Source organism: Zonotrichia leucophrys, chromosome 1, assembly GCF_028769735.1.
Source record: "Zonotrichia leucophrys gambelii isolate GWCS_2022_RI chromosome 1, RI_Zleu_2.0, whole genome shotgun sequence".
Classification (NCBI taxonomy): domain Eukaryota; kingdom Metazoa; phylum Chordata; class Aves; order Passeriformes; family Passerellidae; genus Zonotrichia; species Zonotrichia leucophrys.
Window position 1 is genome coordinate 11,422,250 of NC_088169.1, and position 16,111 is coordinate 11,438,360.

General features: G+C 35.5%; 1 protein-coding gene across 11 annotated transcripts in view; it reads left to right on the plus strand.

Annotated features, from left to right (window-relative positions):
- The window catches only part of DMD (dystrophin), a 1,046,893-nt gene that overhangs the window by 769,134 nt on the left and 261,648 nt on the right, over positions 1–16,111 (plus strand). For all 11 annotated transcript variants that reach the window (XM_064706931.1, XM_064706854.1, XM_064706864.1 and 8 more), the window contains 2 exons: positions 7,004–7,215; positions 14,122–14,276. In XM_064706931.1, coding sequence (XP_064563001.1) covers positions 7,004–7,215; positions 14,122–14,276 — 367 coding nt within the window. The remainder of the gene's footprint in view (positions 1–7,003; positions 7,216–14,121; positions 14,277–16,111) is intronic.

The window sequence follows — 16,111 nt, forward strand, 5'->3', positions numbered from 1 at the left end:
TTTGGGGTTTATTGGCTAAATCCTCTCATCACTTTATTGACCACTGATGCATAAAATATCCTATATGGCAAATTATTAATGATTTTCCATATGTACGTTAAACTTTTGCCATAAATTTTAAGGTCATTGTTTAAGAAGTATGACTTTTATAAGCCATTGGAAAAGGTCAAGAGAAATGTTTCTCTCCAAGGAAAGAAGAAGGACAGCTGCAGCATAAATCAGCACCTGAGCAGGCTGGCTCCAGCTGTTCTCTGCTGGGTGCTGTGTCCTGTCCAGATCCATAATGATACAGGCAGCAACTGAGGGGAAAACTGTCCCTGGAACTCCCTAAGTACTTCAGCAATTAAAAAAGAAATGTTTTAAACTTATCCTCACTCGACTCTGCATCTACCATCCAAATGTTCTCCCTAGGCCAGTCCTGGACAGATTCAGATTGTTCTTAAGAACAGAAACAGCATCCTTTTGTCAAGGGATGTTGTATGATGTGCTTTATCAAAGTGATTCCTCTTTGAAAAATAAGACTCAAGTCAGACACCTCCTGTTCTGGAAGGCAGGAGAACTGAAAATAGAGTACACACAGCAAGAAATAATTGACAAATGGAGAATTTTAAATAAAGCCTTTTTTGGTTAAAAAAAAAAAAATCTTTCACTTATTTTCTTAGAACAATACAAAAAAACAAAGAAAGAAAACCACAAGATAAGACAAAATTTAAGTCATATTTTAGCTGTGATTCCACTTATGTTGTTTACAGAAAACTGCAAAAAACTGAAAAAAATCAGAAAGTCTTACATTTAGTGTATGAATGCATTCTTTCAGAAGGATCTTGCAACCCTATAAAAACATTTTTTTTTCCCCTCACAACTTGTTTATCTCTATTATGTGGAAGATTATATTGATTAGTGGAAGAAAGAGAACACTGTAAAAAAGGGGCAGCAACCTAGAATATTTCTGTTTAGATCCATATTTTCTATTTTCTCCATCATGCCTCTCATAAAACTTGCTCACTTAAAACTCTGTGGACTGGAAGAAACTGGAGTGTTTTACATCTGCGAAAGTGTAACTAAACTAAATTTAATATAGATAAATGCATAGATAAGTAAAAACCAAATGAAGTAAAATAAAATACATAACAATTAACTATCCAGAACATTCAAAAGAAAGTATAATGTTGGGCTGCAATTCAAGAAAAAATTAATCCAAGCTGAAAATCAGTGCATCAGCATCTTTGATAACATGGATTAATACTGGCTATAACTGTTCTGCAGTTCTCCAGTTACATTCTGCATCAGATTTTATTAGTTCCTTTAGTCTTCAGATCTATGAAAATACACTGAAAAAGCTGTTTTTATAGGAAAATGTCAATATATTGACAATAATGCTTTTGAGAAGAAGTGTCCTACAGTGCAAAATTAGTGTAGTTTGTGTAATTTTTGGACAAGGAAAGTAGAGTGTTTCTACCTCACAGATTCTGTTGCTGTTCACCAACTTATTCACTTCCTTGGAAGGTCTACTAGATTTAATGGACTTAAAAAACTGGCATGGAATAAATACTTTTTTCATCTTTACATAGAATAAATATGGAATATGTGTGTTCTAGTAATATGACTGTAATTTCTCCTGTGACAGATAGCTTCTTCTCAGACTCCTTTTCTGTTGTTTCCTTTTTGGTTCTATTATAAACAGCAGAGAGTAAATTCTCTTATTCAAGCTATATGTGTCAATAAGATATATTGATAAAATGGCATGAACATTTACCAAAGAAATTTTTTTTTGTTTCCCTATAATGAGTAATGTATGAAAAAACCTATCAAAATTTTTGCTAATAAATAAAACTGAATTTTAAGGACACAGTCTCCTTCACTCTCCTTCACTAAGTGCATTCTTTCCTTGGTATATGAAATTAATGATAACAAGATTGAAGAATACCTATCTTGTGTCTGATTACTTTAGATGCTGCTTTCTGCTTTGTTGTTGCTTATAGTAACTTCAGTTCAACAGAATTTCTTTTGTCCATTTTAGTATATATAATCACTATTGATCAGCAAGGAAATTAGATAGATTAAAAAAAATTGAATAGCAACCTTGAAATTGCGTACTGTCAGAATCTCACCATGCCCTGAGAGAGTTCACTGTTGCACTGGGAGGGGTTGGAGCCATGCTGAGACACTTTCCAGTAAGCAAGCACAAAAGTTGTGTAGGTGAAGTACAATGAGGACTTCTGCTGGAGCACTGTGGTTGGGAAATGGATGGGGATTGGTTTTCGCTTCAGGAAATAACCTATTGTATATACTTTGTCTTTCCAACCCTCAGTTTAGATTTGTCAAATATTTTTTTGGCTTTATAGTCATGTAAAATTAATTACTAGTCATGCATGTGGCTACATGCATTAATAAAATATTTCTTTTCATTAAGGCTGTAAAGAAAATTCTGTCTTGATTTTTCCAGATTGCCCCTTTACAGTCAATAAAAATCTTCTTGAATGTTTAATACTGATTATTACAATAAAGACATTGTACTGTTGTCGAATTTAGGACAAGGAAGGAAAGGAAGAACATGGGGATAGAACAAGGACATGCCACACTAAAAAATAAGACACTGGGCTTTGAGATGTAGAAGGTACCAGACTTAGCTGTAATGAAAAATGTAAACTGAGGTGCTTCAGGAACTACTCAACTATGGGGAAAAAACTACTTCTGTCACTGTTGCTAATTATTTTAAATTCCTATGCTTCAGTAATCTCAATAGTACACATGGAGCCGTGTTTGTTGTGTCTGTTTAGGCGTTTCCAGTCACAATATGTTGAGCAATGACATGTAAAACATAAAGATTAGAGTCTCATTTCAATAATATGCTATCAAAATGGAGAGTGCAGTAACAACAGTTACATTACTGTTTTCTTGCAAAACTTACTTTTTTTAGTCATATTTGATGTTCTTACTTAACTTTCAGATTCTTTTTTCATCTTTGCAATAGATTTTGGTCCACTTTTGTTTTATATATATATTTTAAATTATTGAATATTATTTATTGAGGGCCTTAAATTCAAGGTAGGAAAAAGTGATAACATTTTTTCTTTAGCTCCCCAAAACTCGTGCAATTTCATTTTTCTGGAACAATTACTTCATATGCCATTGGTTCTTCTATTTTTCTGGGTTTGGAACCTAACTTCTTATTTCTAGGGTCTCTTCCTCATTCCAGGTAAGGGTGATAAAGCTTTGAAAGAAATTGCTTTTCTCTATGCTGAACCCATTAATCCCAGGCAGCCACTCACTCACTACTCCAGCATCAGAATCATGGAGAGAATCAGAAGGGTCAAAGCTGGAAAACTTTGAGATAAAGACATTTTAATAGGGAAAGCAAAAGCCATGCACACAAGCAAAGCAAAACAAGGAATTAATCCAGTGCTTCCCATGGCTGGGCAGGTGCTCAGCCATCCCAGGAGAGCAGGGCCCCATCACAGGTAATGGTGACTGGGGAGGACAAACCCCATCACTTCAAACATCCTCCCCTTGCTTCTTCTTCCCCCCATTTTATACTCTGATCCATGATGTCCCAGGGTCTGGGATATCCCTGTGGTCAGTTTGGGTTCCCTGTCCTGGCCGTGTCTCCTCCCAACCACACCAGTCTCCTCTCCAGTGTGGCTGCAGGAAAAGCAGAAAAGGCCTTGGCTTTCATGTGTAAGCCCTGCTCAGCAATAACAAAAACATCTCTGTATTATTAACCCTGTGTTCAGCTTAAATCCAAACCACAGCCCCATATTAATCACTGGATTATTATTAATAACTGGAAAGAGATGTAACTACCCCAGCTAAACCCAGCCCAGTCCTGTATATACACATGGGGACCTTAAGGATTTATAATGTCTGGACAACAGAAATATTCCTTCTAAAGGCTGTGGTCAGAGTGTTGGCCTGAAAAAACATTGGACTGAGATTCCTCACTGCTGTCTTATCAAACGTGCTTAAATATATTGATAAACCTATTCCAAGTAGTACCTAGTCAGAAAAAGCCTTTAAATGTTCCAGTGTCCTTGCTCAAACCATCTATGATGTTCACAATTTAAAAGTTGTCTACTACTGTCGAATATGATTTAATAACAATTCTCTGACCCTTCTCATCTGCAGTCAGTAACTCATTAGCTGCAGGTGAAGAGGTTCATGGGTTCCTGGGCTCAGTTCTAACACAATAAGCACTCATTTTCTAACTTTTTTGTTTGGCATAAATCTAAGTGGCATACATCATCTTTCATTCTAAAGAATGAAGATGAACAAAATACATTCTTAAGAGACATGGATTTACACTGTAGTTTTCATTTTGGAGGTGGACCTCTTATTTTAAGTTTTAGAGCCTTGTGGTTTTTGTTATTCAAAAGTTGATCAAATGGGAGCATTATTTAGAACTTGCAAATATAAAGTAATGAAGGGATTTTTACATTGCATTAAATTAAATAATATTGTCATAGTTATAAAAGCCTCTCTAATAAATTATTTATACATATTTTATCTTAAATAGTACTTCACTTTTTGGTATACTTTACCTTAGGAAAGCCAGATTAATTATGATATCATTGTGTGTTTAACCACAGTGAAGTACTTGTTTAATTGGATTTGGTCATTCACTAGTGCAAGAAAACATTTATTCTTTGGGGTTTTTTGTTTTGTTTTGTTTAGATTACCTACTAACTTCCTGAACTCTTTAATTCCAGTCTGTAATAAAGCAAAAGTAAATATATATATGTACATATGTATACATAAAAAAATTTATAGAGGGAGCTAAGCCAACTATTTTCACAGGGAAACAGGAAATGTTTTTCATAGATTTGGAGCTCGTGCACTCATAGTCACTTGTGTAAATGGGCTCCTGGGATATCCTGAATGCTGTTTTCATTATGCAGCTACATTGTCCTCTTGGGTGGGAGAATTGGTCATCATGGAATCCCAGGACTGTGGTATCTGATGAGAAACTCAGTCTTGCTGCAAAAAGCACAGTCCCTGGAGGAGGACTGCTAAATATCTTACTTACACACTAACCTCATGAGACATTATGGAAGCAATACATCTATAAATATTTTGATTTTAGGTGATAACAAATATCATCTTTCCTTATTAAAAGCAGCTCCTATGAAAAATTGATATAACTGTAGATCCAGCTTTCCTTTAAAGCAGAGGGTTTTCATTCATTTCTTAATCATCTCACCCCCGCCAAAAAAATAAAACCACAAAAAAGCGCCCCAAACTACCCACACCAACAAGAAAACTTATAATAGAACAAAAATGGGTAAGATTTTTGCAGTTTATGTTTTCTTTTTCGTGGGCAGCTGACACAAACAAGCTGTTGTACTTCTGTCTGCAATGTACCAAAATCTCCTGTTTTGCAGAAATCAGAATATGAATGTCTCAGTCAAAGGGGGAAAGGAATGATTTGCAAGAAACAGGTGGCAGCTGTTGCCAGTGACTCTGTGGAAGGTGTTTGGGCAGTCTTTGTCCCTAAGCCTCCAGCACAGCCCTGAGCCTCATGCTGTAGCCATAGCAGGGAGATTTTGCTCCAGCAGCTCACTTCTGTTATTCCCCCTTTCTGGAGTCTATAGCCTCTTTTGTTTCAAGTGTACCCTAAAGCTTACATCAGGAATCCTCACCCAGAGAGGGCACAGAAATGAGTTGTTTTTTGACATGAGTGTATAGCTTCCTAAAATGAGGGGTTAGATTTGCTTCAGATTAAATTTAAGCATTTGTGCCTTAGGTTACCCTGGCTATGTTCTGATGGTGCTTTATGTATTCCAGTTCTGCTTCTTCAGTTCCTTTTGCTTTTCCTTTGACTTAAACATGCTATGTGTGTTTACTCAGTTCTTCTCCCCAGGCTTCAGCACGGAATGCTGAAAAGTTTTCTTCTCTCTTTCTCTAAACCTCAGCTGAATCTATGGAAAGATCTTTATCCTTTCTTCTGGATGAAGGAAAAGCACTGATAGGTAGAAGTCTTTTCCTTGCTGGAGCATTTCTCAGCCAGGTCTTTGGGCTGCACCATTATGGAATCAGCCTTGCAGTGAGAGATGCAGTGTTGGAACTACCAGTCAATGAATATTTCAACTGCTATCTGGTTACTCTAGGAATCTCAGTTCCCTTCCCTAGAAGGACTGTGAATTTGAAATGCAGTGAAAAAATGTTCAAGAAAATACTGAGAACATATTTTTGTGCTGACTAAGCTCTGGGAACTATATGTGTGTATATATATATATATATATATATACACATATGTGAACGGAATCTTATTCCTTCATGCACTCCACAGATTTTATTGTTTGTGGAGTTTGGGTTTTTTGCTTGTATTGTGTCAAGCTTCAGCTGCTTGGACAACTCTATCTATTGGTGTTTTCATGCTACTCGGGATGAGCCTGGTGCTGGATGCTAGCCAGTGCTTATCAGTGATCTTAGTGATTCTTAAGTTTCCAGAAATCACTTTTTTTTCAAACAGTGGATAAAGCTCATTGTTATTTTATATTTACCATGGTTATATGAACAAGTTGTTTAGCCTTTGCAGTTTGCTAATATTTGCTTAATGAAATAAGAAAGTACAGCCATTAATTATATCTTGCAATAAATATTTAACTAATATTACTCTAGTCCCTAAAGGACTTATTCTTCAGAAAACCCTTGGTTTGTTAAGAATGAAGGATTGTTGCAGACACTTTTTCTCAAATGTGGTCCCATTTTGTAAGGGTTTTGAGGCATGAATCTGTCATTCTTTGCTGCATATGCATTAAAACATGCTGTGTGTCATAATGCCTTACTGTGTGACCCAGAACAGCTTATGTGTTTTGTTTTTTTTTAACTAAACTTCTATTCAATTGCAGTTTAAAGTACAGAAGTTTTCTGATATGTTCAGTTTCTAGAAAGATTTTAATATCATTTTTCGTCCCCTTAAAAAATAAAATTAAAAAAAAAAAGAAGAAGAAAAGAAAAAACTTTTAAGTGATTCAGCTTTTGTTTTTCCTTTGTGTTTCACCAGTTGATAAGATACAGAGCCAGTGGGATGAAGTGCATGGATACCTCCAAAACCGGAGACAGCAGCTTCAAGAGATGCTGAAGGATTCAACACAGTGGCTGGAAGCTAAACGAGAAGCTGAGCAGGTTCTTGAGCAAGCAAAAGCTAAGCTTGAGTCATGGAAAGAAATTTCTTACACCGTGGAAGCCTTGAAAAAGCAGAACACAGAACTTAAGGTCACTACTGAGTATTTAAATATTTCTATTTGGGTTAATGAAGTCGTTAAAGAAAATGTCCTCTAACTGTCGTCCTCTGACTGTGCACAGTGTACATTGCAAAAAGTCTTCCACAGCAAATTAGAAAGAAATTGACATGCAAAGTCTAAAATATGTGTAGCATGTTCCTTGAATATTAAATTGATCTTAACAGTCATAACAAATAGCTGGCTGATCTCACAGGAGGAATACCTACCTGTTTAGCACAAGTATTTCACATTTGTTCAGCAGCCTCAGAGCTCTGGTACTGCAGTCTGAGAAATTCTGTAGTATTGATATGGCTGTCCATGGCTGTCTGCACTGCTAATGAAGCTGTAAAGGTTTTGTGAAAGTAGCTGAGAAAGCAGGGAAAAAACCCAGCTATAGCAAACTAAATGGGTATATTTTGGAAATCAAGTATTTTAGATTCGCCACAAGATAATCTCACCAGCCTCAACCTTGACAGGGTTATTAACTGAAAAAATAAAACATGAAATGGCTGCTCTTGTGATTTTAGCACACATGTTGCCACATTATGGTGCTTCAGTGTGTTAACTTACATAGCTGAGCTGTACCTCAGGTAGAAAATACTCTGTTGCATCAGTTTTGAAGTTTCTTGTAATAGAAACAGTCATACTTTGGTAACATTCTTTATGAATAAATTTTGAGAACAGCTGTTTAAGATTAATAATAACTCATTTTCTGGATGAGGAAAACCAAGGTTGGAATCAAACAATTGATCAGCCTTTTAAGGTGACTCCTGCCTCTATGGGAAAAAAATTGCACAAGTATTTTGTGATATATTCTACTTTGCTGCCCAACAGATTTTTGTAGGTTTTTTTAAAACTCCTACCATTCCAGTTTTGGTGAATATTTATGTACTTAGAGCAGTCCTATTTACACAGTTGAACAGTAATGAACTGCTGTGAAGAGTTTTTGGGTTAAGGTCCTGATCAACTGGTTTTGCTGCCAGAGAAAATATATATAGAATTTCATGATTGGTTCAGTTATCTCCATCACCATCTAGTTAGAATTAAATGCAAACTCTGTTGGAGTTTTTGCTTGCTTTTTCTTTTTTTTTTTCCTTTCCTATAAGAAGCATGAAAATGTTCATCAGCCCATTGTTTTAGGGCTGAGCTGAGGTTAAGTTATCTCATTTAAGATTGTACCAAAAGGGTCATTGCTTGGGAAGGGTAGATTATGGTAAACAAGGGCAATCACTCACTAATGTATTGGAAAGAGTTATAGATCATGTGTAGTACTGTCACTCAGCACAGAGAGCTCCCATTTGTCACTGTCCTCCTGCAGAGATACCGTCCTGGCTTCTGCCCAGTATTTGTTAAAAAAAAAGGAAAAGCTTCAACAGAGTCAATGTCTCAGCTTTGCAAAGACTCAATTAGCAAAAAACCAGTTCTGTGCAAACACTGTCTTATGTCATAGTATTGAAGTGTCTTATGTTTCCAAAACAAATTACTAAACTAGGAAAGTAATTGAAAATGTTGCTTTAGAAATGGATTTTTTGTCTACTTTTTTAAAAAGAGTATATGAAGTTGAGATGAAGTCTAAGAGTGTATGCTTTATGAAAAAAACTATGGAGTTGTTTGGATCAACATTAGCCGTGGAGAGAAATAAGAACATGTCATTCTTCTCCTTCTGCCACCCCCAGAGTTCTAGAGAAAGAATAATAGTGTACTTCTTAACAGAAGGCATCTTTACCTATAAACAGAGGTTGGGAATGGAGACCTGCAGATTCTTTTGCCTCTTACCTTAGAAGACCTGCAGTTTCTTTTGCCTCTTACCTCACTTGGGCTGTCTGCATCCTCAGCCATTCCCCCAGTTTGGATCCAATGAGATGGATGTGTTGTGTCAAGTTACAGACATTAAATTATAATTTTAATTCCAGCATCTCAGCTACTCCATCTTAATTTGTGCCCTCCTGATGATATGGACATCAACAAGCTCTACTCTTCCAGGGTTGTTAACTTTCATTTATTTGGTTTTGCCTAGCCTTTCTTCCTCAAGTCTAGAAGAAATTCATTGTCTTAGAGAGTGGGGAGTAGGAGGGTTGGGGATTTTTTTCCCCCTCTCCTTTTTGTGTTTTTTCTGTGCCAGCCTTCCTAGAGGAATTATCTTTGTCTGCCAGTAATTCCTATTGTGTCAAATCCTTCATCAAATTTTCTCAGATGTGACAGCATCAGCTGTTATGTTGATGCTTGAAATAAGGGGTCATGAAGTCTAAGGAAAATAGAAATTTTTTTTTTTGAGTTAGCAGCTTTATGTTTTTGCTGTACAGTATTATCTAAACTGAAGGACCTAGAAATACATCAAGTTCTCAAAATAAATGCTTTCCAGGCTTCTGTGCCAAACACATATATTTTGATTTTGTCCCCTGAAGATGTAGAATAAGTAGGCTGTATTTTGGCTTGCTGTTACACTGATGAAGAGGAAGCTGTAATTTCTATTCATTTCCTTTGAGGGAAAGAGAGAGGTCAGTGCAAGACTTAATAAATTCTTCAGACATTAATTTTGTCAGCTTTGTATCTCAACACAGCTTGGTGTGAGAAAGTAGTCACAAAGCTTTCTTCTGATTTGCTTGTTAAACATTGTAGGTCTGCCTAAAGACAGATGAATCAATGTGTAAGTTTCCTTCTGCTTTGGGGGAACTTTTAGTCAGTGCTTGTGTTGATGCATTTTTGTTAGAGCATCCTAATACAAGAGTACATGGTAAACTCAGTAATAACAGTCTTGATTATTTGTTTTATTTACAATGCCAGCATAAAACAAAAATCTATAACTTGCTTGTATTTGGCCATTAATGTTTTTAAAATAATTTTAAAATTTTATTTCTGTCATTTATAAGATAAAATAAACCAGATACTAGGGCTAATAATGAAAAATATTATTAATTTGAATCAGAAATTAATTCAGATTAATTTGCTGAGAATTGCAGCATTTTTTTCACTCTGTTTTTTTTTTTTATTTGGTGTTGGAGTACTAAACTGGTGTTAGGTGTGGGGAACCAGAACGTAGCAATGGGACCAATGAGAGTCTTTACCCACTAAGCCCTGTTTTTTATTGTTCTTTAAGTGATGACTGCAGATGGTTAACTCAGCAGGCTGAAGGTTATAGGTGTATAAATAGTACACAATCACACCTCAAATCCTTGCATCAGCATGTCTTCACAACATAAGCTAGTGTAAAACTATCCTTGTCCTAATAGGATACTGAGCTTCTGTTTGAAAGACAGAAAAAAAATTTAAAAAAACAAACCAAACTCTAAACCAAACCAAACTGCTAGAATTGCCTGCTCACTCTGTGGCTCCTTGCTTTGGTAGGAGCTAATGAGGCACCTTCTCTTCCTCTGTGCAACTTCATCTGGGATAGGCAAAGGGAAGAGGAGGAAGAATGGAGACAACATTTCATTCCTTATCTTCACTGACCTTCATTTTTTCATCTAAACAGGAAATTCAAAGGCAGACTGATTGCATCCCCTGCCCTGTTGGGACTCAAAAGGCCAGGCAGCCTCGCACTGGCAGAGCCCAGGGTGTGAACTTCATGTCCTGAATTTGTGGATAAGGCTGAGGCTGCCTTGGCTTGCCTTTGTCAGTTTCTTGCAGGGCAGTGACTTATTAGGGACTCTTTTGCCATTCCCTCTGTACCAAGATGAAGAAAAAAACCAGCATTTTGTAGGTTTTTATTATTCCAAGGCTGACAGTGTACTGCTTTGATTTCAGTAAAACAATTCACAATTTAGTTCATGTTATTGACTGTGTTGCAAGTACTGAATTAGAATTCCTTGATTAAAAAAAATAAATTCTTTAATTATATAAATAAAACATGTTACAGATATATAGAAAAAGGACAAAAAGACAGCCTGATTTTCCATATTTGTGATATATACACAGAACTGGATGATGTTGTACATTCATATTGCTATATTTGAACTACTGTGCATCATTGATTTTGTTCCACTGGGCAATCCTGGGATAAAATAAAGTGCAGCTCTGACTTCATTACTTGTTTTTAATCAAGAGTTCTTAATTGCACAGGCTTTATTCCTAATAACATCAACTAGTGTCTTCTAATTAAAACTTATAACTAAATTTATACCTAAGTAACATGATAAATGCACAGCCTTAATTCTTTAAGCCTTTTAATAAACTCAGTAAATTCCAGTGATAACACAAGCAAAACAAAGAGAATGCTTTGAAAAGAATGTCAGAAAGAAATTAGTGTAATGTAGCAATTTCCTTTAAAGAAGAAAAAGACAAACATGGTCTTAAGTAGCTGAAAGGTAAATGAGGCCTTCATACATAAAAGGGAAAGGAGGAAGGAAAATAATGCAATTCTGAAGTCTTGCAGGAGGGCAGTGAATGGGCCTCTGTTGGGATGGACAGGTAAAATTTGTGCCCCAGCACTTTGCTCTCAGTGTCTGCACACACAGCAAAGTCGAAGCATGCACTCCTCAAAGCTGTTGAAATTCATATCAATTTCCAGTAAAACAGAAAATACAGATGGTTTCCATCACCAAAAGCTCTTTATATTTATAATTTCTTTCCTGAGTGACGACCTAATGTTGTAGTGTCAGGAAGTTAATGGATTAATGTTGAAGTTAATGGTGAGAACAACACTTTTGGAAATAACCTTGTAATGGATCTTCCCATTTATTTTATTATAAAACAGGGCTTCAAATCTTTTAGAGGGTCAATTTTATTCACATGGATCTGGGCAAAAATATCTTATTTGCAAAGTAAAGTTTACAGACCATTAGTTTACAATGAGGACAAAATGTTATGGTAACTTTTCTATATAAAGCAGTGAACAGTCAGTCTGCTGTGATTCTTTAGCTGAGTAAAAATTACCTGCCTGCCTGTGTAATTTTAAACTAAGAGAAAGGTAGGGTAAAATAAAGATAGACCTAAATGTAGAATAGATACTTGCTATATAAGATCTACAAAACTGAAATTATAATTACTGTAGAATTCATTTACTATTTAGTATTTTGTATATATATTACTATATTTATGTAAATAGAAACATTTATATATTTATTTTATATCATTCTGGCAGGAAAGGAGCTCAACTGGCAGACTGTTTTCAAAACAACCACCTGCCTGTATCTTCCTCAAGGAAATAGTAATGTTTTCCACAAAATTATAGTCTCTCCTGTCCAGATTTCCTTACTTAGCATAGAGGTTTTTTTTTTTAATTGTCTAGACAGCTTCATTTTAGGTGAGCTTAACCATAACACGTTCAGGTGGTTTTCAGGATTAGGGTTTGGTGGCTCCTCCTAATGTTTGATTGGTAGAAAGATAATCCCTTGTTCAAGCCAGATAAACAAGGTGCTGTCAGTTCCTGGTGCTGTCTGGTGCTCAGGAACAGAGTGATCTGCCCTCTCATGAAGGAATAGCACAGGAAATGGGAGAAGTACCTGTTTTCAGCTTTAAATTATGGACACAACCTAGAGGTGATGAAGTAGCATTTTAACAGATAAGAGTTTGGGGGGAAAAATATCAAACCTCCCCCAAACTCCTTTTGGGCTCTATTCAAAGAGCAAGTACATTTTAGTCTGAGTCTTAATCAAAATCAGTTTACAGACCTTCTGAGATTAAAACCCAAATGCATGAATTATTTAACATTTATTTATTTTAACTTAGTATTTAGACTCTTTCACTAGGGATTGCATGTAAGTTCAGCTCTATGTGAAGAATTCCTTATCTGAGTCAAAACAAGATTTCAAAAGGAATACTGCTTTGGGAGAATGAAGGGAAAAAAGCTATTTTTTCCTTCACAGGCATTGCCCAATTTGTATATTAAAGCAAAACAATAAAGACAGTTGAGTCTTACTGTTTGTTGTCAATAGCTTAAAATGTTTATGTGCAACTTTCTCTTTACAAATACAAACTGTTTTTCAACTTGTATTGTCCATTTTATTGGCTAGTTGGAGTCTGTTTAGTACAAAAGTACAAGTAGGCAATCAATTAACTTTGCTCTTTCATTTTGTTGTTACACATTATGGACTAAATATGCAGCTTCAGTGCATTTATATGGAAATTTGCTGTGAGAGAAAGACTAACAGGAAAGATGCATGGGAGCTGGCTGCTGGCTGAGTGACTGCTCTGGATTTCCTGGCTTGCTTCTGCAGTGAGGCAGCTGGCTTAGGTGGAGAGGAGGAAGAAAGGAAAGGAGGAAGTGGAGAGGAAAAGGGGAAACAAAAAATGACCAAAATTTAAAAAGCTTTTTAATATTAACCATAAATTAACATTATAAAGAGATGGATAGGTTTACCAGTAGTATTTTGCTGTATTGCAGATTTAGTGCTGTTCCAGTAGATGGCACTAATTACATAAACAATTTGCTAAAATCAACTAAATTTAAAAAAAAATAACATGAAAGCACAGGTATTAATTGTCCAAATCAGTATTATTTCACAGTATAAAAAAGAAAATTAGTCAGAATATATGATTTCACTATATTCTCTATCTCAGTACTCAATGTCACAAATAATCATAGTTTCCATAATGCATAATAATGCATCCATCTATTTGTGTCTCAGAAAAGAATAGTCAACATTATAATCAGTGGTTATCAATTTGAGCTGTCATATCTTTTCTAGCATTTAGAAGTTCGTTGCTTGGTCCTCTCACAGTTTAGAAGTAGTCCTGCGATCTTCTGACTAAAAGAATGTAAAACATCTAGAAAAACTGATTTTTATTGCCAGTAAATCTGTGGAAGTGGTTTGGTTTTCAGGGTTTTTTTCCTTCTTTTTATATAGGTGGTATAGATTATTCAGCTCCTTTTCTAATAACCATGCAATGTATGTTATCATTTTATGGTTGCTCTGAGGATTATTCTTTCCTTATTTCTCTCTTTCTCTTTTTACTTCAGCAATTTTCAAAAGAACTACGGCAATGGCAAATAAATGTAGATGTGGCAAACGACCTGGCTCTGAAGCTGCTCCGTGATTATTCAGAAGATGACACCAGAAAGGTTCAGCTGATGACAGACAGTGTTAATGCATCCTGGGCTGCCATTAATAAAAGGTAGGATATAAATTCTTCTGTTAGATTTGTTGTTACTCTCCATTGATATTCATTGTCCAGCTGTGGTTGGAGATTACAGAAGATGCAACTTTTGCAAATGATGTGACTGTAGTGGTCGCGACTCTTCTGTAGAACTTTTTGGAACTATGTCCTTAGAATAGCATTTAATTATAGCAAATAAAATTTAGCTTCCTGCCAATTTTCCTCTGCTATAAAGAGTTGCCAACTAACTTAAGCTGATAGATTGTATTTCAAGTATTTAACATTGTTTCATATATCTGTACTAGCGCCACATCACAACCACGATAGTGATTCTGACTCATAAACCAAATCAGACAATGACAGATGTAGCCTATTGAAGCAGGTTCAAAGTAGAAATGTTATCATGTATCTTTGAAGCAAATCTCTAGTCAAGAAAATTTTTATTAAATCCTTGACCACGTTCTTGATTACATTTCACAGCCTTTCAGTGTTTGGCTTAGATGCCAATTCCTTACTAAAAGCAATTTTTTTGCAACATGACAACAAATTGGGAATTATTCAATATGCAATCTACAAGATTATAACATATTGCAGTAAAAATTGGTTTCTTCATATTAGTGAAAGAGTTTTAAATCATTGCACATAAGATTAGATATGTAAAAATTATATGAAAGTTGTTTTAATCAGTATCTTGGATTAAACTTTATAGTTTATAACTGAAACCCTAAATGAATTAGATCGTAACATGTTTTTAATTAAAGTCTATGAACAAGGCCAGAGAAGTCAGTTTAGCTAAATATGCAGTGAATTCAGTAGATCTTCTTGCATAATAGTGTTTACCTAAATCACTGATGACTGCAGAAGTTTAATGTCACTTTTTGTTTAGTTTGTCATTCGTATGAATGAGCCACTTTAGCAGCATTTTTCTGAAGCAAACTCAAAATGGATTTAAGACACTGTTTAAAATGAGAGAAGGGATAATCTTGTTGACCACTAAAAGAAAGGCACACAATAATTTGAAAGCTTTTAATTTATAATTAAACTGAGATTTTAGTATAAACATTCCAGTTTTACCTGCTTGCATTTCTCCTGTTACAGTAATAGATATTTTGGATTTATTAGAAGTAGCTGTATTTATACAAAATGATGTTTTGCTCACTGTGGCCTGAGAAGTTTGAGGAGTTTGGAGTCTATTGCAGGATGAGAAAGGCTGGGAGTGTAATGCTCAAAACAGGAGTGGAAAAAATCAGCAGCTCAAAAGGATTTCATGTGAGAACCAAAGTGTTTTTGTCAGTACTTGGAACCACAATCCTCTCTTGGTGAGAAATCCAGGATATGTTTGTAGCTGCTGTAGCTGCTCTGTATTAATTGTAGCTAAGGGGGCATTTCCAAACCTGTTAATGCCTCAGGCACAGGCCCAGGTGTGTCTAATGTTGCCCAAAAGTGAGAATTACCATTCTTGCATGGATTCTGCCTAGTACCAGGTTGGTACTTGGTACTTGAGATGGAGTACAAACTCTTCAAAACACATTCCTTGCAAGCTTCTATAAAATTCACAGACGTGTTAGATGAACTGCTATAGTAAGTATTTTATGTCTAAGAAGAGACTTGCTTAGGTGACTGAGTTGACATTTCCCTTTAAGATGTACAAAAGTATAGGAATAAATATGAGCTACGAAATGAGTATCCTAGTTTTTGATTGTGTGATGTTGTTACATTTCCAATATTTTTTTAATTTAGTGTTTTGTATACAACTTTTGTAACTTCTCATGATTTGGGAACTTGAAAAAGAAGCATTGTTGCAAACAGTAGTTGATAAGCTTCTCTAAGGGCTGGATCACATTTTTTTGGTC